We start from the raw sequence: 26,044 nt of genomic DNA on the forward strand, positions 1-26,044 counted from the left end.
TGTTACTAAAATTCATAGAATTCGCTTAACCATCGCATCATCAAAACGTATATTTGTCAATTAACGCATATTTGTTTAAAAAGTCGCCATTACCAACTTGAATACCACGTTTTTATCAGATCAGTAAAGAACATATACCTGATGTAAAGCAAGCCTCAATCACAACATCGTCAAGTTTCGGTTGGCCATATGGAGTTGGTTCAATGACTATTTTCACCTTCACACCTGGAGTACCGACAAGTCGTACGTCTACCGTTTTGGGGTAGGATCCAGAAACTGACACCTACAGATGCACAACATGAAACAGTCTCAGTAATATGGAGTACACCATTCTTATATAAAAGTCCCCATTTAATCTAATTGCAATCTTATGAACTCCAAGATGCTGCTTTATATCTTTGACAGGTATAGCTTTAAGAGCTTAAGCTAATATATCAAGTATCTAGAACCAACTCACAAGAACTATGCATAATATGACATTCACGTACCTTTCGTGGATTGATGGGTGTAACAGGTTTGTCGTTTTTATCTAGAACAAACACTTGGATTGTCTGGATGTTCCAGACTTTAGCAGCAAAGCGGAAGAACTTGACTTCATCATTAATTGCTTTGATCGTATAGGTTATAGTAGGCTCCGAAACGTCTGGATTTGGAACGAATACCTCTTCTATTCCATCCCCACTTCCATCAGTAGTTTGGGAAACAACATCGGTCGAGTCATCTTGTGAAATCATTTGGATGTCACATTCTGAAAGCATCAAGTTCAATTAAGCATTATTCGCACCATTTCTCTCTCAACTTTAAAGTTTCTTGTATAAATTCTAGGGATTCGTCAATGACATCAAAATGTTAACGTCCCTACCTTGTCGTTAAATGTCGTTTTCAGTAGGATTTAAATCGGAATAGTAAGGACGAATCGAAAAGGAAATATCAGATTGCGACAAACAAAATGCACCTTTTAACTCGTCACATAATTCTTTGGCAATATATTGCCACTGTAACGGTACAGTGCATTTCTACAAATAAGATATGGATTTTACCCCGTACTATCCAATAGATTAACAACTGAGATAAAAATGATTTACTGCCCAAATAGAATCTGATATCATTGCAATATTTTCCAATTTCATGTTTACCCGTGGTTGTGCTTTGAGTAGTCGTAGCTGTGGTTGTGCTAGTGGTTGTTGATGTCGTTTCCTCGGGAGTTGTTGATTCTGTTGTTGTTGGAATTGTGGTTGTTGTTGGTACAGTTGTTGTCGATGTAGTGGTTGACGTGGTTTCTGGAGCAGTCGTTGTCGTTGGCATTGTGGTTGTCGTAACACTCGTGGTTGTCGTTACTGTAAACAAACAACAAAAACGGTAATCCTGTGGGGAAGAGCACTGAACAACACACAATTAATAATAATGGTATCATTACAAACGTAAATATAACGTTATTCATTAGACTGGTTAGTGAACATTAATACCTGAGGTGTAGCAAGCTTCAATTGTCACGTCGTCGAGCCTAGGTTGACCATTAGTTGTCGGTACAAGCATTATTCGCAATTTTACGCCACTCGTTGCAAGCAGTCGTAGATCTATCTTTACTGGGTAATTTTCAGAGACTGGCACTTCTCGTGGATTAAATGGTGAAACTGCGCCATTGTTTGCGTCAAGTACAAACACATTAATGGTCTTGACATCCCATACTCTTGCAACAAATCTCATGAACTTGACGTCGTTATCAACAGCCCTCACAGTGTACGTTATTGTTGGACGTTCATTTCCATTGCTAGGAACAAAGACCGAGTCTATTCCATTTCCGTCTCCACCATTAGATGTGGCAACAACATCAGCTGTGTTCCCATTGCTAATTTCTACGATATCGCATTCTGGAAAGAAACAAAAACAAGCATAGGATATTGATCGACAAACCATTATGTGATAGAAAGCAAAATGAAATGCTCTGAAGTATTACAACAATCATCTACATTTCTAGACTTTAACTATTATAACATGTTCTAAAAGTGATAAATCCGCAAAAAATTGAAAGCTTTTACATGCTTTGAAAAAAGTTGACACATATGTTTACAATTATATAAACATTACCAAAATCTCAAATCAAGCGCTTAATTGAAACACCGTTGTCGTGAATTTACACATTAAAATATATTGACAGTATTATGAAAAATGGATTAATCATTGAGTTTGAATACCTGTGGTTGTGCTATGGGTAGTTGTAACTGCGGTTGTGCTAGTGGTTGTTGAAGTCGTCTCCTCGGGAGTCGTTGATTCTGTTGTTGTTGGGATGGTGGTTGTTGTTGGTACAGTTGTTGTCGACGTAGTGGTTGACGTAGTTTCAGGAACAGTTGATGTTGTCGGCATTACGGTTGTCGTCACAAGTGTCGTTGTTGTTACTAAAATTCAACGAATTCGCTTAATCATCGCATCATCAAAACGTATATTTGTCAATTAACGCATATTTGTTTAAAAAGTCGCCATTACCAACTTGAATACCACGTTTTTATCAGATCAGTAAAGAACATATACCTGATGTAAAGCAAGCCTCAATCACAACATCGTCAAGTTTCGGTTGGCCATATGGAGTTGGTTCAATGACTATTTTCACCTTCACACCTGGAGTACCGACAAGTCGTACGTCTACCGTTTTGGGGTAGGATCCAGAAACTGACACCTACAGATGCACAACATGAAACAGTCTCAGTAATATGGAGTACACCATTCTTATATAAAAGTCCCCATTTAATCTAATTGCAATCTTATGAACTCCAAGATGCTGCTTTATATCTTTGACCGGTATAGCTTTAAGAGCTTAAGCTAATATATCAAGTATCTAGAACCAACTCACAAGAACTATGCATAATATGACATTCACGTACCTTTCGTGGATTGATGGGTGTAACAGGTTTGTCGTTTTTATCTAGAACAAACACTTGGATTGTCTGGATGTTCCAGACTTTAGCAGCAAAGCGGAAGAACTTGACTTCATCATTAATTGCTTTGATCGTATAGGTTATAGTAGGCTCCGAAACGTCTGGATTTGGAACGAATACCTCTTCTATTCCATCCCCACTTCCATCAGTAGTTTGGGAAACAACATCGGTCGAGTCATCTTGTGAAATCATTTGGATGTCACATTCTGAAAGCATCAAGTTCAATTAAGCATTATTCGCACCATTTCTCTCTCAACTTTAAAGTTTCTTGTATAAATTCTAGGGATTCGTCAATGACATCAAAATGTTAACGTCCCTACCTTGTCGTTAAATGTCGTTTTCAGTAGGATTTAAATCGGAATAGTAAGGACGAATCGAAAAGGAAATATCAGATTGCGACAAACAAAATGCACCTTTTAACTCGTCACATAATTCTTTGGCAATATATTGCCACTGTAACGGTACAGTGCATTTCTACAAATAAGATATGGATTTTACCCCGTACTATCCAATAGATTAACAACTGAGATAAAAATGATTTACTGCCCAAATAGAATCTGATATCATTGCAATATTTTCCAATTTCATGTTTACCCGTGGTTGTGCTTTGAGTAGTCGTAGCTGTGGTTGTGCTAGTGGTTGTTGATGTCGTTTCCTCGGGAGTTGTTGATTCTGTTGTTGTTGGAATTGTGGTTGTTGTTGGTACAGTTGTTGTCGATGTAGTGGTTGACGTGGTTTCTGGAGCAGTCGTTGTCGTTGGCATTGTGGTTGTCGTAACACTCGTGGTTGTCGTTACTGTAAACAAACAACAAAAACGGTAATCCTGTGGGGAAGAGCACTGAACAACACACAATTAATAATAATGGTATCATTACAAACGTAAATATAACGTTATTCATTAGACTGGTTAGTGAACATTAATACCTGAGGTGTAGCAAGCTTCAATTGTCACGTCGTCGAGCCTAGGTTGACCATTAGTTGTCGGTACAAGCATTATTCGCAATTTTACGCCACTCGTTGCAAGCAGTCGTAGATCTATCTTTACTGGGTAATTTTCAGAGACTGGCACTTCTCGTGGATTAAATGGTGAAACTGCGCCATTGTTTGCGTCAAGTACAAACACATTAATGGTCTTGACATCCCATACTCTTGCAACAAATCTCATGAACTTGACGTCGTTATCAACAGCCCTCACAGTGTACGTTATTGTTGGACGTTCATTTCCATTGCTAGGAACAAAGACCGAGTCTATTCCATTTCCGTCTCCACCATTAGATGTGGCAACAACATCAGCTGTGTTCCCATTGCTAATTTCTACGATATCGCATTCTGGAAAGAAACAAAAACAAGCATAGGATATTGATCGACAAACCATTATGTGATAGAAAGCAAAATGAAATGCTCTGAAGTATTACAACAATCATCTACATTTCTAGACTTTAACTATTATAACATGTTCTAAAAGTGATAAATCCGCAAAAAATTGAAAGCTTTTACATGCTTTGAAAAAAGTTGACACATATGTTTACAATTATATAAACATAACCAAAATCTCAAATCAAGCGCTTAATTGAAACACCGTTGTCGTGAATTTACACATTAAAATATATTGACAGTATTATGAAAAATGGATTAATCATTGAGTTTGAATACCTGTGGTTGTGCTATGGGTAGTTGTAACTGCGGTTGTGCTAGTGGTTGTTGAAGTCGTCTCCTCGGGAGTCGTTGATTCTGTTGTTGTTGGGATGGTGGTTGTTGTTGGTACAGTTGTTGTCGACGTAGTGGTTGACGTAGTTTCAGGAACAGTTGATGTTGTCGGCATTACGGTTGTCGTCACAAGTGTCGTTGTTGTTACTAAAATTCAACGAATTCGCTTAATCATCGCATCATCAAAACGTATATTTGTCAATTAACGCATATTTGTTTGAATAGTCGCCATTACCAACTTGAATACCACGTTTTTATCAGATCAGTAAAGAACATATACCTGATGTAAAGCAAGCCTCAATCACAACATCGTCAAGTTTCGGTTGGCCATATGGAGTTGGTTCAATGACTATTTTCACCTTCACACCTGGAGTACCGACAAGTCGTACGTCTACCGTTTTGGGGTAGGATCCAGAAACTGACACCTACAGATGCACAACATGAAACAGTCTCAGTAATATGGAGTACACCATTCTTATATAAAAGTCCCCATTTAATCTAATTGCAATCTTATGAACTCCAAGATGCTGCTTTATATCTTTGACAGGTATAGCTTTAAGAGCTTAAGCTAATATATCAAGTATCTAGAACCGACTCACAAGAACTATGCATAATATGACATTCACGTACCTTTCGTGGATTGATGGGTGTAACAGGTTTGTCGTTTTTATCTAGAACAAACACTTGGATTGTCTGGATGTTCCAGACTTTAGCAGCAAAGCGGAAGAATTTGACTTCATCATTAATTGCTTTGATCGTATAGGTTATAGTAGGCTCCGAAACGTCTGGATTTGGAACGAATACCTCTTCTATTCCATCCCCACTTCCATCAGTAGTTTGGGAAACAACATCGGTCGAGTCATCTTGTGAAATCATTTGGATGTCACATTCTGAAAGCATCAAGTTCAATTAAGCATTATTCGCACCATTTCTCTCTCAACTTTAAAGTTTCTTGTATAAATTCTAGGGATTCGTCAATGACATCAAAATGTTAACGTCCCTACCTTGTCGTTAAATGTCGTTTTCAGTAGGATTTAAATCCGAATAGTAAGGACGAATCGAAAAGGAAATATCAGATTGCGACAAACAAAATGCACCTTTTAACTCGTCACATAATTCTTTGGCAATATATTGCCACTGTAACGGTACAGTGCATTTCTACAAATAAGATATGGATTTTACCCCGTACTATCCAATAGATTAACAACTGAGATAAAAATGATTTACTGCCCAAATAGAATCTGATATCATTGCAATATTTTCCAATTTCATGTTTACCCGTGGTTGTGCTTTGAGTAGTCGTAGCTGTGGTTGTGCTAGTGGTTGTTGATGTCGTTTCCTCGGGAGTTGTTGATTCTGTTGTTGTTGGAATTGTGGTTGTTGTTGGTACAGTTGTTGTCGATGTAGTGGTTGACGTGGTTTCTGGAGCAGTCGTTGTCGTTGGCATTGTGGTTGTCGTAACACTCGTGGTTTTCGTTACTGTAAACAAACAACAAAAACGGTAATCCTGTGGGGAAGAGCACTGAACAACACACAATTAATAATAATGGTATCATTACAAACGTAAATATAACGTTATTCATTAGACTGGTTAGTGAACATTAATACCTGAGGTGTAGCAAGCTTCAATTGTCACGTCGTCGAGCCTAGGTTGACCATTAGTTGTCGGTACAAGCATTATTCGCAATTTTACGCCACTCGTTGCAAGCAGTCGTAGATCTATCTTTACTGGGTAATTTTCAGAGACTGGCACTTCTCGTGGATTAAATGGTGAAACTGCGCCATTGTTTGCGTCAAGTACAAACACATTAATGGTCTTGACATCCCATACTCTTGCAACAAATCTCATGAACTTGACGTCGTTATCAACAGCCCTCACAGTGTACGTTATTGTTGGACGTTCATTTCCATTGCTAGGAACAAAGACCGAGTCTATTCCATTTCCGTCTCCACCATTAGATGTGGCAACAACATCAGCTGTGTTCCCATTGCTAATTTCTACGATATCGCATTCTGGAAAGAAACAAAAACAAGCATAGGATATTGATCGACAAACCATTATGTGATAGAAAGCAAAATGAAATGCTCTGAAGTATTACAACAATCATCTACATTTCTAGACTTTAACTATTATAACATGTTCTAAAAGTGATAAATCCGCAAAAAATTGAAAGCTTTTACATGCTTTGAAAAAAGTTGACACATATGTTTACAATTATATAAACATAACCAAAATCTCAAATCAAGCGCTTAATTGAAACAACGTTGTCGTGAATTTACACATTAAAATATATTGACAGTATTACGAAAAATGGATTAATCATTGAGTTTGAATACCTGTGGTTGTGCTATGGGTAGTTGTAACTGCGGTTGTGCTAGTGGTTGTTGAAGTCGTCTCCTCGGGAGTCGTTGATTCTGTTGTTGTTGGGATGGTGGTTGTTGTTGGTACAGTTGTTGTCGACGTAGTGGTTGACGTAGTTTCAGGAACAGTTGATGTTGTCGGCATTACGGTTGTCGTCACAAGTGTCGTTGTTGTTACTAAAATTCAACGAATTCGCTTAATCATCGCATCATCAAAACGTATATTTGTCAATTAACGCATATTTGTTTGAATAGTCGCCATTACCAACTTGAATACCACGTTTTTATCAGATCAGTAAAGAACATATACCTGATGTAAAGCAAGCCTCAATCACAACATCGTCAAGTTTCGGTTGGCCATATGGAGTTGGTTCAATGACTATTTTCACCTTCACACCTGGAGTACCGACAAGTCGTACGTCTACCGTTTTGGGGTAGGATCCAGAAACTGACACCTACAGATGCACAACATGAAACAGTCTCAGTAATATGGAGTACACCATTCTTATATAAAAGTCCCCATTTAATCTAATTGCAATCTTATGAACTCCAAGATGCTGCTTTATATCTTTGACCGGTATAGCTTTAAGAGCTTAAGCTAATATATCAAGTATCTAGAACCAACTCACAAGAACTATGCATAATATGACATTCACGTACCTTTCGTGGATTGATGGGTGTAACAGGTTTGTCGTTTTTATCTAGAACAAACACTTGGATTGTCTGGATGTTCCAGACTTTAGCAGCAAAGCGGAAGAACTTGACTTCATCATTAATTGCTTTGATCGTATAGGTTATAGTAGGCTCCGAAACGTCTGGATTTGGAACGAATACCTCTTCTATTCCATCCCCACTTCCATCAGTAGTTTGGGAAACAACATCGGTCGAGTCATCTTGTGAAATCATTTGGATGTCACATTCTGAAAGCATCAAGTTCAATTAAGCATTATTCGCACCATTTCTCTCTCAACTTTAAAGTTTCTTGTATAAATTCTAGGGATTCGTCAATGACATCAAAATGTTAACGTCCCTACCTTGTCGTTAAATGTCGTTTTCAGTAGGATTTAAATCGGAATAGTAAGGACGAATCGAAAAGGAAATATCAGATTGCGACAAACAAAATGCACCTTTTAACTCGTCACATAATTCTTTGGCAATATATTGCCACTGTAACGGTACAGTGCATTTCTACAAATAAGATATGGATTTTACCCCGTACTATCCAATAGATTAACAACTGAGATAAAAATGATTTACTGCCCAAATAGAATCTGATATCATTGCAATATTTTCCAATTTCATGTTTACCCGTGGTTGTGCTTTGAGTAGTCGTAGCTGTGGTTGTGCTAGTGGTTGTTGATGTCGTTTCCTCGGGAGTTGTTGATTCTGTTGTTGTTGGAATTGTGGTTGTTGTTGGTACAGTTGTTGTCGATGTAGTGGTTGACGTGGTTTCTGGAGCAGTCGTTGTCGTTGGCATTGTGGTTGTCGTAACACTCGTGGTTGTCGTTACTGTAAACAAACAACAAAAACGGTAATCCTGTGGGGAAGAGCACTGAACAACACACAATTAATAATAATGGTATCATTACAAACGTAAATATAACGTTATTCATTAGACTGGTTAGTGAACATTAATACCTGAGGTGTAGCAAGCTTCAATTGTCACGTCGTCGAGCCTAGGTTGACCATTAGTTGTCGGTACAAGCATTATTCGCAATTTTACGCCACTCGTTGCAAGCAGTCGTAGATCTATCTTTACTGGGTAATTTTCAGAGACTGGCACTTCTCGTGGATTAAATGGTGAAACTGCGCCATTGTTTGCGTCAAGTACAAACACATTAATGGTCTTGACATCCCATACTCTTGCAACAAATCTCATGAACTTGACGTCGTTATCAACAGCCCTCACAGTGTACGTTATTGTTGGACGTTCATTTCCATTGCTAGGAACAAAGACCGAGTCTATTCCATTTCCGTCTCCACCATTAGATGTGGCAACAACATCAGCTGTGTTCCCATTGCTAATTTCTACGATATCGCATTCTGGAAAGAAACAAAAAACAAGCATAGGATATTGATCGACAAACCATTATGTGATAGAAAGCAAAATGAAATGCTCTGAAGTATTACAACAATCATCTACATTTCTAGACTTTAACTATTATAACATGTTCTAAAAGTGATAAATCCGCAAAAAATTGAAAGCTTTTACATGCTTTGAAAAAAGTTGACACATATGTTTACAATTATATAAACATTACCAAAATCTCAAATCAAGCGCTTAATTGAAACACCGTTGTCGTGAATTTACACATTAAAATATATTGACAGTATTATGAAAAATGGATTAATCATTGAGTTTGAATACCTGTGGTTGTGCTATGGGTAGTTGTAACTGCGGTTGTGCTAGTGGTTGTTGAAGTCGTCTCCTCGGGAGTCGTTGATTCTGTTGTTGTTGGGATGGTGGTTGTTGTTGGTACAGTTGTTGTCGACGTAGTGGTTGACGTAGTTTCAGGAACAGTTGATGTTGTCGGCATTACGGTTGTCGTCACAAGTGTCGTTGTTGTTACTAAAATTCAAAGAATTCGCTTAATCATCGCATCATCAAAACGTATATTTGTCAATTAACGCATATTTGTTTAAATAGTCGCCATTACCAACTTGATTACCACGTTTTTTATCAGATCAGTAAAGAACATATACCTGATGTAAAGCAAGCCTCAATCACAACATCGTCAAGTTTCGGTTGGCCATATGGAGTTGGTTCAATGACTATTTTCACCTTCACACCTGGAGTACCGACAAGTCGTACGTCTACCGTTTTGGGGTAGGATCCAGAAACTGACACCTACAGATGCACAACATGAAACAGTCTCAGTAATATGGAGTACACCATTCTTATATAAAAGTCCCCATTTAATCTAATTGCAATCTTATGAACTCCAAGATGCTGCTTTATATCTTTGACGGTATAGCTTTAAGAGCTTAAGCTAATATATCAAGTATCTAGAACCAACTCACAAGAACTATGCATAATATGACATTCACGTACCTTTCGTGGATTGATGGGTGTAACAGGTTTGTCGTTTTTATCTAGAACAAACACTTGGATTGTCTGGATGTTCCAGACTTTAGCAGCAAAGCGGAAGAACTTGACTTCATCATTAATTGCTTTGATCGTATAGGTTATAGTAGGCTCCGAAACGTCTGGATTTGGAACGAATACCTCTTCTATTCCATCCCCACTTCCATCAGTAGTTTGGGAAACAACATCGGTCGAGTCATCTTGTGAAATCATTTGGATGTCACATTCTGAAAGCATCAAGTTCAATTAAGCATTATTCGCACCATTTCTCTCTCAACTTTAAAGTTTCTTGTATAAATTCTAGGGATTCGTCAATGACATCAAAATGTTAACGTCCCTACCTTGTCGTTAAATGTCGTTTTCAGTAGGATTTAAATCGGAATAGTAAGGACGAATCGAAAAGGAAATATCAGATTGCGACAAACAAAATGCACCTTTTAACTCGTCACATAATTCTTTGGCAATATATTGCCACTGTAACGGTACAGTGCATTTCTACAAATAAGATATGGATTTTACCCCGTACTATCCAATAGATTAACAACTGAGATAAAAATGATTTACTGCCCAAATAGAATCTGATATCATTGCAATATTTTCCAATTTCATGTTTACCGTGGTTGTGCTTTGAGTAGTCGTAGCTGTGGTTGTGCTAGTGGTTGTTGATGTCGTTTCCTCGGGAGTTGTTGATTCTGTTGTTGTTGGAATTGTGGTTGTTGTTGGTACAGTTGTTGTCGATGTAGTGGTTGACGTGGTTTCTGGAGCAGTCGTTGTCGTTGGCATTGTGGTTGTCGTAACACTCGTGGTTGTCGTTACTGTAAACAAACAACAAAAACGGTAATCCTGTGGGGAAGAGCACTGAACAACACACAATTAATAATAATGGTATCATTACAAACGTAAATATAACGTTATTCATTAGACTGGTTAGTGAACATTAATACCTGAGGTGTAGCAAGCTTCAATTGTCACGTCGTCGAGCCTAGGTTGACCATTAGTTGTCGGTACAAGCATTATTCGCAATTTTACGCCACTCGTTGCAAGCAGTCGTAGATCTATCTTTACTGGGTAATTTTCAGAGACTGGCACTTCTCGTGGATTAAATGGTGAAACTGCGCCATTGTTTGCGTCAAGTACAAACACATTAATGGTCTTGACATCCCATACTCTTGCAACAAATCTCATGAACTTGACGTCGTTATCAACAGCCCTCACAGTGTACGTTATTGTTGGACGTTCATTTCCATTGCTAGGAACAAAGACCGAGTCTATTCCATTTCCGTCTCCACCATTAGATGTGGCAACAACATCAGCTGTGTTCCCATTGCTAATTTCTACGATATCGCATTCTGGAAAGAAACAAAAACAAGCATAGGATATTGATCGACAAACCATTATATGATAGAAAGCAAAATGAAATGCTCTGAAGTATTACAACAATCATCTACATTTCTAGACTTTAACTATTATAACATGTTCTAAAAGTGATAAATCCGCAAAAAATTGAAAGCTTTTACATGCCTTGAAAAAAGTTGACACATATGTTTACAATTATATAAACATTACCAAAATCTCAAATCAAGCGCTTAATTGAAACACCGTTGTCGTGAATTTACACATTAACATATATTGACAGTATTATGAAAAATGGATTAATCATTGAGTTTGAATACCTGTGGTTGTGCTATGGGTAGTTGTAACTGCGGTTGTGCTAGTGGTTGTTGAAGTCGTCTCCTCGGGAGTCGTTGATTCTGTTGTTGTTGGGATGGTGGTTGTTGTTGGTACAGTTGTTGTCGACGTAGTGGTTGACGTAGTTTCAGGAACAGTTGATGTTGTCGGCATTACGGTTGTCGTCACAAGTGTCGTTGTTGTTACTAAAATTCAACGAATTCGCTTAATCATCGCATCATCAAAACGTATATTTGTCAATTAACGCATATTTGTTTAAAAGTCGCCATTACCAACTTGAATACCACGTTTTTATCAGATCAGTAAAGAACATATACCTGATGTAAAGCAAGCCTCAATCACAACATCGTCAAGTTTCGGTTGGCCATAATGGAGTTGGTTCAATGACTATTTTCACCTTCACACCTGGAGTACCGACAAGTCGTACGTCTACCGTTTTGGGGTAGGATCCAGAAACTGACACCTACAGATGCACAACATGAAACAGTCTCAGTAATATGGAGTACACCATTCTTATATAAAAGTCCCCATTTAATCTAATTGCAATCTTATGAACTCCAAGATGCTGCTTTATATCTTTGACAGGTATAGCTTTAAGAGCTTATGCTAATATATCAAGTATCTAGAACCAACTCACAATAACTATGCATAATATGACATTCACGTACCTTTCGTGGATTGATGGGTGTAACAGGTTTGTCGTTTTTATCTAGAACAAACACTTGGATTGTCTGGATGTTCCAGACTTTAGCAGCAAAGCGGAAGAATTTGACTTCATCATTAATTGCTTTGATCGTATAGGTTATAGTAGGCTCCGAAACGTCTGGATTTGGAACGAATACCTCTTCTATTCCATCCCCACTTCCATCAGTAGTTTGGGAAACAACATCGGTCGAGTCATCTTGTGAAATCATTTGGATGTCACATTCTGAAAGCATCAAGTTCAATTAAGCATTATTCGCACCATTTCTCTCTCAACTTTAAAGTTTCTTGTATAAATTCTAGTGATTCGTCAATGACATCAAAATGTTAACGTCCCTACCTTGTCGTTAAATGTCGTTTTCAGTAGGATTTAAATCGGAATAGTAAGGACGAATCGAAAAGGAAATATCAGATTGCGACAAACAAAATGCACCTTTTAACTCGTCACATAATTCTTTGGCAATATATTGCCACTGTAACGGTACAGTGCATTTCTACAAATAAGATATGGATTTTACCCCGTACTATCCAATAGATTAACAACTGAGATAAAAATGATTTACTGCCCAAATAGAATCTGATATCATTGCAATATTTTCCAATTTCATGTTTACCTGTGGTTGTGCTTTGAGTAGTCGTAGCTGTGGTTGTGCTAGTGGTTGTTGATGTCGTTTCCTCGGGAGTTGTTGATTCTGTTGTTGTTGGAATTGTGGTTGTTGTTGGTACAGTTGTTGTCGATGTAGTGGTTGACGTGGTTTCTGGAGCAGTCGTTGTCGTTGGCATTGTAGTTGTCGTAACACTCGTGGTTGTCGTTACTGTAAAAAACAACAAAAACGGTAATCCTGTGTGGGAGAGCACTGAACAACACACAATAAATAATAATGGTATCATTACAAACGTAAATATAACGTTATTTTAGACTGGTTAGTGAACATCAATACCTGAGGTGTAGCAAGCTTCAATTGTCACGTCGTCGAGCCTAGGTTGACCATTAGTTGTCGGTACAAGCATTATTCGCAATTTTACGCCACTCGTTGCAAGCAGTCGTAGATCTATCTTTACTGGGTAATTTTCAGAGACTGGCACTTCTCGTGGATTAAATGGTGAAACTGCGCCATTGTTTGCGTCAAGTACAAACACATTAATGGTCTTGACATCCCATACTCTTGCAACAAATCTCATGAACTTGACGTCGTTATCAACAGCCCTCACAGTGTACGTTATTGTTGGACGTTCATTTCCATTGCTAGGAACAAAGACCGAGTCTATTCCATTTCCGTCTCCACCATTAGATGTGGCAACAACATCAGCTGTGTTCCCATTGCTAATTTCTACGATATCGCATTCTGGAAAGAAACAAACACAAGCATAGGATATTGATCGACAAACCATTATGTGATAGAAAGCAAAATGAAATGCTCTGAAGTATTACAACAATCATCTACATTTCTGGACTTTAACTATTATAACATGTTCTAAAAGTGATAAATCCGCAAAAAATTGAAAGCTTTTACATGCCTTGAAAAAAGTTGACACATATGTTTACAATTATATAAACATTACCAAAATCTCAAATCAAGCGCTTAATTGAAACACCGTTGTCGTGAATTTACACATTAACATATATTGACAGTATTATGAAAAATGGATTAATCATTGAGTTTGAATACCTGTGGTTGTGCTATGGGTAGTTGTAACTGCGGTTGTGCTAGTGGTTGTTGAAGTCGTCTCCTCGGGAGTCGTTGATTCTGTTGTTGTTGGGATGGTGGTTGTTGTTGGTACAGTTGTTGTCGACGTAGTGGTTGACGTAGTTTCAGGAACAGTTGATGTTGTCGGCATTACGGTTGTCGTCACAAGTGTCGTTGTTGTTACTAAAATTCAACGAATTCGCTTAATCATCGCATCATCAAAACGTATATTTGTCAATTAACGCATATTTGTTTGAATAGTCGCCATTACCAACTTGAATACCACGTTTTTATCAGATCAGTAAAGAACATATACCTGATGTAAAGCAAGCCTCAATCACAACATCGTCAAGTTTCGGTTGGCCATATGGAGTTGGTTCAATGACTATTTTCACCTTCACACCTGGAGTACCGACAAGTCGTACGTCTACCGTTTTGGGGTAGGATCCAGAAACTGACACCTACAGATTCACAACATGAAACAGTCTCAGTAATATGGAGTACACCATTCTTATATAAAAGTCCCCATTTAATATTATTGCAATCTTATGAACTCCAAGATGCTGCTTTATATCTTTGACAGGTATAGCTTTAAGAGCTAAAGCTAATATATCAAGTATCTAGAACCAACTCACAAGAACTATGCATAATATGACATTCACGTACCTTTCGTGGATTGATGGGTGTAACAGGTTTGTCGTTTTTATCTAGAACAAACACTTGGATTGTCTGGATGTTCCAGACTTTAGCAGCAAAGCGGAAGAATTTGACTTCATCATTAATTGCTTTGATCGTATAGGTTATAGTAGGCTCCGAAACGTCTGGATTTGGAACGAATACCTCTTCTATTCCATCCCCACTTCCATCAGTAGTTTGGGAAACAACATCGGTCGAGTCATCTTGTGAAATCATTTGGATGTCACATTCTGAAAGCATCAAGTTCAATTAAGCATTATTTGCACCATTTCTCTCTCAACTTTAAAGTTTCTTGTATAAATTCTAGGGATTCGTCAATGACATCAAAATGTTAACGTCCCTACCTTGTCGTTAAATGTCGTTTTCAGTAGGATTTAAATCGGAATAGTAAGGACGAATCGAAAAGGAAATATCAGATTGCGACAAACAAAATGCACCTTTTAACTCGTCACATAATTCTTTGGCAATATATTGCCACTGTAACGGTACAGTGCATTTCTACAAATAAGATATGGATTTTACCCCGTACTATCCAATAGATTAACAACTGAGATAAAAATGATTTACTGCCCAAATAGAATCTGATATCATTGCAATATTTTCCAATTTCATGTTTACCTGTGGTTGTGCTTTGAGTAGTCGTAGCTGTGGTTGTGCTAGTGGTTGTTGATGTCGTTTCCTCGGGAGTTGTTGATTCTGTTGTTGTTGGAATTGTTGTTGTTGTTGGTACAGTTGTTGTCGATGTAGTGGTTGACGTGGTTTCTGGAGCAGTCGTTGTCGTTGGCATTGTGGTTGTCGTAACACTCGTGGTTGTCGTTACTGTAAACAAACAACAAAACCGGTAATCCTGTGGGGAAGAGCACTGAACAACACACAATAAATAATATTGGTATCATTACAAACGTAAATATAACGTTATTCATTAGACTGGTTAGTGAACATTAATACCTGAGGTGTAGCAAGCTTCAATTGTCACGTCGTCGAGCCTAGGTTGACCATTAGTTGTCGGTACAAGCATTATTCGCAATTTTACGCCACTCGTTGCAAGCAGTCGTAGATCTATCTTTACTGGGTAATTTTCAGAGACTGGCACTTCTCGTGGATTAAATGGTGAAACTGCGCCATTGTTTGCGTCAAGTACAAACACATTAATGGTCTTGACATCCCATACTCTTGCAACAAATCTCATGAACTTGACGTCGTTATCAACAGCCCTCACAGTGTACGTTATTGTTGGACGTTCATTTCCATTGCTAGGAACAAAACCGAGTCTATTCCATTTCCGTCTCCACCATTAGATGTGGCAACAACATCAGCTGTGTTCCCATTGCTAATTTCTACGATATCGCATTCTGGAAAGAAACAAACACAAGCATAGGATATTGATCGACAAACCATTATATGATAGAAAGCAAAATGAAATGCTCTGAAGTATTACAACAATCATCTACATTTCTGGACTTTAACTATTATGACATGTTCTAAAAGTGATAAATCCGCAAAAAATTGAAAGCTTTTACATGCCTTGAAAAAAGTTGACACATATGTTTACAATTATATAAACATTACCAAAATCTCAAATCAAGCGCTTAATTGAAACACCGTTGTCGTGAATTTACACATTAACATATATTGACAGTATTATGAAAAATGGATTAATCATTGAGTTTGAATACCTGTGGTTGTGCTATGGGTAGTTGTAACTGCGGTTGTGCTAGTGGTTGTTGAAGTCGTCTCCTCGGGAGTCGTTGATTCTGTTGTTGTTGGGATGGTGGTTGTTGTTGGTACAGTTGTTGTCGACGTAGTGGTTGACGTAGTTTCAGGAACAGTTGATGTTGTCGGCATTACGGTTGTCGTCACAAGTGTCGTTGTTGTTACTAAAATTCAACGAATTCGCTTAATCATCGCATCATCAAAACGTATATTTGTCAATTAACGCATATTTGTTTGAATAGTCGCCATTACCAACTTGAATACCACGTTTTTATCAGATCAGTAAAGAACATATACCTGATGTAAAGCAAGCCTCAATCACAACATCGTCAAGTTTCGGTTGGCCATATGGAGTTGGTTCAATGACTATTTTCACCTTCACACCTGGAGTACCGACAAGTCGTACGTCTACCGTTTTGGGGTAGGATCCAGAAACTGACACCTACAGATTCACAACATGAAACAGTCTCAGTAATATGGAGTACACCATTCTTATATAAAAGTCCCCATTTAATATTATTGCAATCTTATGAACTCCAAGATGCTGCTTTATATCTTTGACAGGTATAGCTTTAAGAGCTAAAGCTAATATATCAAGTATCTAGAACCAACTCACAAGAACTATGCATAATATGACATTCACGTACCTTTCGTGGATTGATGGGTGTAACAGGTTTGTCGTTTTTATCTAGAACAAACACTTGGATTGTCTGGATGTTCCAGACTTTAGCAGCAAAGCGGAAGAATTTGACTTCATCATTAATTGCTTTGATCGTATAGGTTATAGTAGGCTCCGAAACGTCTGGATTTGGAACGAATACCTCTTCTATTCCATCCCCACTTCCATCAGTAGTTTGGGAAACAACATCGGTCGAGTCATCTTGTGAAATCATTTGGATGTCACATTCTGAAAGCATCAAGTTCAATTCAGCATTATTTGCACCATTTCTCTCTCAACTTTAAAGTTTCTTGTATAAATTCTAGGGATTCGTCAATGACATCAAAATGTTAACGTCCCTACCTTGTCGTTAAATGTCGTTTTCAGTAGGATTTAAATCGGAATAGTAAGGACGAATCGAAAAGGAAATATCAGATTGCGACAAACAAAATGCACCTTTTAACTCGTCACATAATTCTTTGGCAATATATTGCCACTGTAACGGTACAGTGCATTTCTACAAATAAGATATGGATTTTACCCCGTACTATCCAATAGATTAACAACTGAGATAAAAATGATTTACTGCCCAAATAGAATCTGATATCATTGCAATATTTTCCAATTTCATGTTTACCTGTGGTTGTGCTTTGAGTAGTCGTAGCTGTGGTTGTGCTAGTGGTTGTTGATGTCGTTTCCTCGGGAGTTGTTGATTCTGTTGTTGTTGGAATTGTTGTTGTTGTTGGTACAGTTGTTGTCGATGTAGTGGTTGACGTGGTTTCTGGAGCAGTCGTTGTCGTTGGCATTGTGGTTGTCGTAACACTCGTGGTTGTCGTTACTGTAAACAAACAACAAAACCGGTAATCCTGTGGGGAAGAGCACTGAACAACACACAATAAATAATAATGGTATCATTACAAACGTAAATATAACGTTATTCATTAGACTGGTTAGTGAACATTAATACCTGAGGTGTAGCAAGCTTCAATTGTCACGTCGTCGAGCCTAGGTTGACCATTAGTTGTCGGTACAAGCATTATTCGCAATTTTACGCCACTCGTTGCAAGCAGTCGTAGATCTATCTTTACTGGGTAATTTTCAGAGACTGGCACTTCTCGTGGATTAAATGGTGAAACTGCGCCATTGTTTGCGTCAAGTACAAACACATTAATGGTCTTGACATCCCATACTCTTGCAACAAATCTCATGAACTTGACGTCGTTATCAACAGCCCTCACAGTGTACGTTATTGTTGGACGTTCATTTCCATTGCTAGGAACAAAGACCGAGTCTATTCCATTTCCGTCTCCACCATTAGATGTGGCAACAACATCAGCTGTGTTCCCATTGCTAATTTCTACGATATCGCATTCTGGAAAGAAACAAAAACAAGCATAGGATATTGATCGACAAACCATTATATGATAGAAAGCAAAATGAAATGCTCTGAAGTATTACAACAATCATCTACATTTCTAGACTTTAACTATTATAACATGTTCTAAAAGTGATAAATCCGCAAAAAATTGAAAGCTTTTACATGCCTTGAAAAAAGTTGACACATATGTTTACAATTATATAAACATTACCAAAATCTCAAATCAAGCGCTTAATTGAAACACCGTTGTCGTGAATTTACACATTAACATATATTGACAGTATTATGAAAAATGGATTAATCATTGAGTTTGAATACCTGTGGTTGTGCTATGGGTAGTTGTAACTGCGGTTGTGCTAGTGGTTGTTGAAGTCGTCTCCTCGGGAGTCGTTGATTCTGTTGTTGTTGGGATGGTGGTTGTTGTTGGTACAGTTGTTGTCGACGTAGTGGTTGACGTAGTTTCAGGAACAGTTGATGTTGTCGGCATTACGGTTGTCGTCACAAGTGTCGTTGTTGTTACTAAAATTCAAAGAATTCGCTTAATCATCGCATCATCAAAACGTATATTTGTCAATTAACGCATATTTGTTTAAAAAGTCGCCATTACCAACTTGAATACCACGTTTTTATCAGATCAGTAAAGAACATATACCTGATGTAAAGCAAGCCTCAATCACAACATCGTCAAGTTTCGGTTGGCCTAATGGAGTTGGTTCAATGACTATTTTCACCTTCACACCTGGAGTACCGACAAGTCGTACGTCTACCGTTTTGGGGTAGGATCCAGAAACTGACACCTACAGATGCACAACATGAAACAGTCTCAGTAATATGGAGTACACCATTCTTATATAAAAGTCCCCATTTAATCTAATTGCAATCTTATGAACTCCAAGATGCTGCTTTATATCTTTGACCGGTATAGCTTTAAGAGCTTATGCTAATATATCAAGTATCTAGAACCAACTCACAATAACTATGCATAATATGACATTCACGTACCTTTCGTGGATTGATGGGTGTAACAGGTTTGTCGTTTTTATCTAGAACAAACACTTGGATTGTCTGGATGTTCCAGACTTTAGCAGCAAAGCGGAAGAACTTGACTTCATCATTAATTGCTTTGATCGTATAGGTTATAGTAGGCTCCGAAACGTCTGGATTTGGAACGAATACCTCTTCTATTCCATCCCCACTTCCATCAGTAGTTTGGGAAACAACATCGGTCGAGTCATCTTGTGAAATCATTTGGATGTCACATTCTGAAAGCATCAAGTTCAATTAAGCATTATTCGCACCATTTCTCTCTCAACTTTAAAGTTTCTTGTATAAATTCTAGTGATTCGTCAATGACATCAAAATGTTAAGGTCCCTACCTTGCCGTTAAATGTCGTTTTCAGTAGGATTTAAATCTGAATAGAAAGGACGATATATTGCCACTGTAACGTACAGTGCATTTCTACAAATAGGATATGGATTTCACCCCGTACTATCCAATAGATTAACAACTGAGATACAAATGATTTACTGCCCAAATAGAATCTGATATTATTTCAATATTTTCCAATTTCATGTTTACCTGTGGTTGTGCTGTGAGTAGTCGTAGCTGTGGTTGTGCTAGTGGTTGTTGATGTCGTTTCCTCGGGAGTTGTTGATTCTGTTGTTGTTGGAATTGTGGTTGTTGTTGGTACAGTTGTTGTCGATGTAGTGGTTGACGTGGTTTCTGGAGCAGTCGTTGTCGTTGGCATTGTAGTTGTCGTAACACTCGTGGTTGTCGTTACTGTAAATAAACAACAAAAACGGTAATCCTGTGTGGGAGAGCACTGAACAACACACAATTAATAATAATGGTATCATTACAAACGTAAATATAACGTTATTCTTTAGACTGGTTAGTGAACATCAATACCTGAGGTGTAGCAAGCTTCAATTGTCACGTCGTCGAGCCTAGGTTGACCATTGGTTGTCGGTACAAGCATTATTCGCAATTTTACGCCACTCGTTGCAAGCAGTCGTAGATCTATCTTTACTGGGTAATTTTCAGAGACTGGTACGTCTCGTGGATTAAATGGTGAAACTGCGCCATTGTTTGCGTCAAGTACAAATACATTAATGGTCTTGACATCCCATACTCTTGCAACAAATCTCATGAACTTGACGTCGTTATCAACAGCCCTCACAGTGTACGTTATTGTTGGACGTTCATTTCCATTGCTAGGAACAAAGACAGAGTCTATTCCATTTCCGTCGCCACCATTAGATGTGGCAACAACATCAGCTGTGTTCCCATTACTAATTTCTACGATATCGCATTCTGGAAAGAAACAAAACCAATCATAGGACATTGATCGACACACCTTTATGTTATAGAAAACTAGAAAACAAAATGAGATCACGTCAATTCTTACATCAATCATCTACATTCCTAGACTTTACAATAATAATGAATCCACAGAAAATTGAAAGCGTTTACATGCCTTGAAAAAGTTGACACATATGTTAACATTTACATAAACATTACCAGAATAATATTTTTTATATCGTGCGTTAGATTAGAAAGATTTAAAGTAAAATAGACACAATTAAAATAAGTTTGATTACCAGTGGTTGTGCTATGAGTAGTTGTAGCTGTGGTTGTGATAGTAGTTGTTGATGCCGTTTCTTCCGTACTCGTAGATGTTGTTGCGGTAGTTGATGTTGATGTCGTTTCCTCGGCGGTTGTTGTTTCAGTCGTTGTTGGCAAGGTTGTGGTTGTCGGTAGAGTCGTTGTGGAGGTAGACGTGCTCGTTGTTGTGGAAGTGGGAAGCGTTGTTGAGACTAAAAATTAAAATGCTGAATGAAAATTAAGATTTGATCTACTTTGGTGAATATTTTCTGGTTCTATGGATGCTTTTGATTTGACTTAATACTATTGTTGAAAATACAATCAGTCCTAATTTCAATCTTCTAAAAGACGTTTACTTTATTTTTATTCAATTCTATTATAATTTTTTGTTTATTATAATTTAGATTTAATGCGTGTACGTGTTGAAAGTATTATATTTACATTTGTATCTTTGAAAGAGTCACAATTGAAATCTATACCTTTCATGGGAAAACAAATCTTGTAAAACACATTCGTAATCCATATTTGTTTATGATATTCGTATACTCTATAATAAAGTAAGCGTAAATATGTAATGTCTATCAATTATATTTGCCTTTGTCAATAAAAGCCTACATACTGCGAAAACATTACCAGTAAGACGTCAAATGGGTATATCGCAGAGTTGTGAACAGAAGTCGAAGATTTGGCGGAGACTGGTTTGGCGGAGACAAGGAGACTTGGCAGAAACGAGGCGAAGAATTACCGAGGTTAGGCGAAGACTTGTCACAAGGCTTCATTTATACTTTAAATATGGTCTGCGGCGCCGCTTTGATCCGCTTTGTTCTCCAAAACTCGCAATCGTTTGCGAATTTATATTCGCATTTGTCACTTCTCACTTATCATAAGTCTATTTCGACAGTAACTTTTTTGAAGTTTTTGTTAGTTTGTTTTCGTATGCAATTACTTTTCTTTCAAATATGTTACGTTTGATTATTTGAAAGAAACAAATTAATCCTGACGAATACAATCAGATGTGCAATTTCTAAGGAATAAATTTATGTCAAAACATCGATATGGTTTTTTGTTCTCTAAATTTTTTTTTATTATTTTACTATAAAACCTCGCAGTCCATTTTAAATAAAGATTAGGAACACATTTTTGAAGAAAAAATTAATACAAAGGTTTAACCAACTGATGCTTTGACAAAGATTATTGAAAAAAATATTACAGAAATTAATGGTTGAGACGGGGCTTAATGACTTTAGTAGATAACATTGATCTTTCCGTATACAAGATTATTACAATAGCTAATCCAGTATATTTAATATACTGCTGAATACAAGTGTATGCTTGATGATTTTATATCTAATGTGAAATAGTGTACAACAATTTATGTTATTTGTGATCGTTGGAACAATATGTTAACTTTTATTATTTGAATAGATATACCTGTTTCATTTTGTGATGTTCAACCTATGAAATTACACTTTAGTCACACCTCTAGACGTCGTTGTAAATGTAATAGTATTTCATCATACAGACTTGAATATCTATTTCATTGTATATTCATGATTTACCGATAATTCAACCTAATAACATCTATTTCAAATATAGTTTATGTATGTAATCATTTTGATTCGTTCCTATTGGACGATATATATGCTTTGCGTCATTAGTGTGTATCGGTTACATCAGGGTGACATAACTTACCTTGTGTTGTAGATGACGTTATGTGAGTAGTAGTCGTTGTTGGTAATACAGTAGTTGTACCTTCTAAAATATAAAATATATACATATCGTAAATAAAATATACCATTATAATAAACCAATATACCATAATGTCCCGCGTATTACCCGCGGGCTTTGGGTTTTTTTTTTATTTTACACCAGGAAGTGCCTAATGCAGACAATCTATAGAAAAATCAGATTTTGAAATTAGAAAAAACAAATGCGGGCTATACGTGATACGCTATTTCAACTTGGGCCTAGCATTGTTTCTTTTTTTTATTTACTTGAAATATATTTCATTTTTATTTTTTCATATTTCAGGTACAAGAATTTTACAGAAATGAAATTCACCGCATTCGAAGTAAGTATTTTACATAGTCAAATGTATTTTCACCTAAATTATTCAATAACCCCTTTTTTAATGTAAAACACAAAAGAAAGATTTCTTTGTACATCTGCTAGACGGATTACATATTTGCATTTTTTGGTCTAAGCATATATTTATATAGATATACCAAACACTTGAACTACCCTTCACAAATTTTGTTTTTCATTTACATCCATTTTGTTAATCATCTTATTTTAACTTTAAGTGCGATTAGGTTGAACGCTTAGGTAATAACTGTTTATAGATTTTTAAAGATATTTGAACATCTGCAAAAAGCTTACCAGAACAAATCACAGCAAATATATTGCTCAGCTGAATAGAAACGCCACCAGTGAATAGGACATTGATCTGTTTCACAGGCAGTCCGCTTGGTATGTTGAACGTAACTACACTTTTGCCAGGTGTAGTTACAGTATTACTCTGGAACATAAATTTAATCTTGGGAATTCCACAATAAAAATATCTGTTCGCGGCAATATGATTTTGCACTCTCCATATACAATATTATGGTGATTTAACTTTGCAATTCTTGCCCTATTACGAAATGTGTTTACCTACGTCTGAACTCGCGAAAGTTGTGAATCTAAAATCAAAAAGTCATTTTGAATCAAAACTGAGATCGTCATTTTGGGTGTTTAGGGGCTATGTGACATCTTACCTTTTCTATACTGGTATCATCCGTCCCGATGAAGCTGGCTACAACAGCCACAATATCATTTGTTCCTTTATCGATAGTCAAAGTGATACTGAAAACTATAGGAATCGACTGGAATTCAATAACGAATGGAGTTGTCCCAGTAGGGAATTCAAGGTATGTCTGTGGTCCGGAATCGGTCCTCATTGCATCCTGCATATTCTTCCCGTATATCCTTGTCGTCAGTGTATACATATTACTATCGTTGCCATCGATTTCAATTTGGTCACAAACTGAAAAAAGAAAATTGATAATACACAAGTTTTGTATATCGTAACGGGTTAAATAAAATATTGAGTGTTATTACGTGCATTGAATAAAATATACACAAAGCTAATATAGTTTTTACATTTTACATTCTACCCAAATCATTTCACATTTTATGCCTTAACTTAACAATTAAATGTAAGTTCAAAAGGTCCACAAATAACTAAAAAAAATTGTTAATGAATATATATATTTCAGCAACATTACATACTAGGGCTAGTAGTTGGTGGCGGTGTTGTTGATGTTGTATGAATATGTGTTGTTGACGAAAATATGTCGAGATGAGTCGTTGTTGGAAGTCTTGTCGAAGTTGTAGAGACTTCTGTCGTTGATGTAGAAACCGGGGTTGTTTCTGTTAAAGTTGTTCCTTCTGTTGTTGACGATGTTGTACCTTCTGTTGTTGAAGTTGTTCCTTCTGTTGTTGACGATGTTGTACCTTCTGTTGTTGAAGATGTTGTACTTTCTGTTGTTGAAGATGTTGTACCTTCTGTTGTTGAAGATGTTGTACCTTCTGTTGTTGACGATGTTGTACCTTCTGTTGTTGCCGATGTTGTACCTTCTGTTGTTGACGATGTTGTACTTTCTGTTGTTGCCGATGTTGTACCTTCTGTTGTTGAAGAAGTTGTACTTTCTGTTGTTGAAGATGTTGTACCTTCAGTTGTTGACGATGTTGTACCTTCAGTTGTTGACGATGTTGTACTTTCTGTTGTTGACGATGTTGTACCTTCTGTTGTTGAAGAAGTTGTACTTTCTGTTGTTGAAGATGTTGTACTTTCAGTTGTTGACGATATTGTACCTTCAGTTGTTGACGATGTTGTACCTTCTGTTGTTGACGAAGTTGTACTTTCTGTTGTTGACAAAGTTGTCCCTTTTGTTGTTGTAACAAATGGTGATGGACCATGTTGAGTAGTTGTTGGTGTTGTCAGTGTTGTCGATGTTATTGTTGATGTTTGTGTCGTACTTGGTGTTGTTGATGTTGGCACAGTTGTTGATTCTACCATTAAAAAAACTATTTCAGTTTCGAAATACAAAACGTGATAATTATTTCAGGAAAACATATTTTAAGATTTACTGGCAGTGCTAAGATCGGTGGATAAAGTTGATATAATATTAATGAAATGGCATGTCTGTGTCTATGTAGTTGTATGAATTCGTAATGAAAGACGAACATTACATAAAAACTAATTTACTAGCAATAAAAGTCATACGCAAATACACTATAAGATGTTAAACCTACCGAAGTGGAAGCAGCCAAACAACTCCATGTTTAGTTTTCCTTCCTCCAGGAAATATATTTGAAGACGCTTGACATAAGTCTGGCCATCAAAACGTACAATCGAAGGTGTTTCATATTCCTGAAAATATGGTAAAACTGTTTTAGAGACTGATTTCCTCTATTGTTTGTAATTCAAACATATAAATATCAACAAAAATTGCAGTTACTTTTAGATTCGCTTTACAAAACGGTGTATAACTTACCCCAATGTCTTGGTTATCGCCAGCGTCGCTAATAACGGTAACTTTGATGTGGAATGGCGATTTCGTTGTTGCATTCATTAAGGACAATCTCAATGGCACTTCGTCGAAATTTATGTTAAGGTATGAATATCTTTTGAACAATACGCCAGCACCATCTGGTCTTAAATCGGATATAATCTCATCTCCAAAACCATTTGTGATGGATATAGCAGAATCAGGAATTTTCATAGGTGATCCCATACCTTCTGATATGTCACACGGTTTAGACTCTGTTGTCACTGTAATGGGTTT

General features: G+C 37.1%; 3 protein-coding genes across 3 annotated transcripts in view; all 3 read right to left on the reverse strand.

Moving 5' to 3' along the window:
* Positions 1–115: 115 nt before the first annotated feature.
* Positions 116–16,050, reverse strand: LOC138316513 (mucin-2-like). Its single transcript, XM_069258203.1, has 35 exons — positions 15,810–16,050; positions 15,480–15,680; positions 14,832–15,091; positions 14,482–14,626; positions 14,148–14,348; positions 13,419–13,823; positions 13,092–13,292; positions 12,444–12,703; positions 12,181–12,238; positions 11,760–11,960; positions 11,031–11,435; positions 10,702–10,901; positions 10,521–10,581; positions 10,054–10,313; positions 9,705–9,849; positions 9,370–9,570; positions 8,640–9,044; positions 8,310–8,510; positions 7,662–7,921; positions 7,312–7,456; positions 6,978–7,178; positions 6,249–6,653; positions 5,919–6,119; positions 5,271–5,530; positions 4,921–5,065; positions 4,587–4,787; positions 3,858–4,262; positions 3,528–3,728; positions 2,880–3,139; positions 2,530–2,674; positions 2,196–2,396; positions 1,467–1,871; positions 1,137–1,337; positions 489–748; positions 116–283 (listed from the first exon to the last, which is right to left on the reverse strand). The coding sequence occupies exons 1-35, from the start codon at positions 16,048–16,050 to the stop codon at positions 116–118; spliced, it is 8,115 nt and encodes a 2,704-aa protein (XP_069114304.1).
* A 38-nt stretch (positions 16,051–16,088) lies between these two features.
* Positions 16,089–19,119, reverse strand: LOC138316514 (integumentary mucin C.1-like). The gene is made up of 7 exons (XM_069258204.1): positions 18,929–19,119; positions 18,200–18,604; positions 17,870–18,070; positions 17,222–17,481; positions 16,872–17,016; positions 16,538–16,738; positions 16,089–16,213 (listed from the first exon to the last, which is right to left on the reverse strand). The coding sequence occupies exons 1-7, from the start codon at positions 19,095–19,097 to the stop codon at positions 16,089–16,091; spliced, it is 1,506 nt and encodes a 501-aa protein (XP_069114305.1). The 5' UTR covers positions 19,098–19,119.
* Positions 19,120–20,163: 1,044 nt separating this feature from the next.
* The window catches only part of LOC138316515 (SCO-spondin-like), a 32,242-nt gene continuing 26,361 nt past the window's right edge, over positions 20,164–26,044 (reverse strand). Inside the window, exons 35-43 of the mRNA XM_069258205.1 lie at positions 25,754–26,031; positions 25,512–25,629; positions 24,486–25,268; positions 23,972–24,240; positions 23,595–23,733; positions 22,908–22,970; positions 21,212–21,427; positions 20,520–20,924; positions 20,164–20,390 (exon numbers count right to left, since the gene is read on the reverse strand). Of these exons, the coding sequence (XP_069114306.1) occupies positions 20,164–20,390; positions 20,520–20,924; positions 21,212–21,427; positions 22,908–22,970; positions 23,595–23,733; positions 23,972–24,240; positions 24,486–25,268; positions 25,512–25,629; positions 25,754–26,031 (2,498 nt within the window). The remainder of the gene's footprint in view (positions 20,391–20,519; positions 20,925–21,211; positions 21,428–22,907; positions 22,971–23,594; positions 23,734–23,971; positions 24,241–24,485; positions 25,269–25,511; positions 25,630–25,753; positions 26,032–26,044) is intronic.

Source organism: Argopecten irradians, chromosome 2 (assembly GCF_041381155.1).
Source record: "Argopecten irradians isolate NY chromosome 2, Ai_NY, whole genome shotgun sequence".
Lineage (NCBI taxonomy): Eukaryota > Metazoa > Mollusca > Bivalvia > Pectinida > Pectinidae > Argopecten > Argopecten irradians.

What these genes read in the sequence shown, in the direction of transcription:
- LOC138316513 (XM_069258203.1), bottom strand. Translation starts at nt 16,050, where the DNA reads ATGAGATTTGTTGCAAGAGTATGGGATGTCAAGACCATTAATGTGTTT. An exon ending in TGAAGCTTGCTACACCTCAG is followed by an intron (nt 6,120 to 6,248) that starts GTATTAATGTTC and finishes GTTTGTTTACAG; the next exon opens with TAACGAAAACCACGAGTGTT. An exon ending in TACCCATAGCACAACCACAG is followed by an intron (nt 1,872 to 2,195) that starts GTATTCAAACTC and finishes GTTTCTTTCCAG; the next exon opens with AATGCGATATCGTAGAAATT.
- LOC138316514 (XM_069258204.1), bottom strand. Translation starts at nt 19,097, where the DNA reads ATGCCGACAACATCAACTGTTCCTGAAACTACGTCAACCACTACGTCG. An exon ending in TACCCATAGCACAACCACAG is followed by an intron (nt 18,605 to 18,928) that starts GTATTCAAACTC and finishes GTTTCTTTCCAG; the next exon opens with AATGCGATATCGTAGAAATT. An exon ending in TACCCATAGCACAACCACAG is followed by an intron (nt 16,214 to 16,537) that starts GTATTCAAACTC and finishes GTTTCTTTCCAG; the next exon opens with AATGCGATATCGTAGAAATT.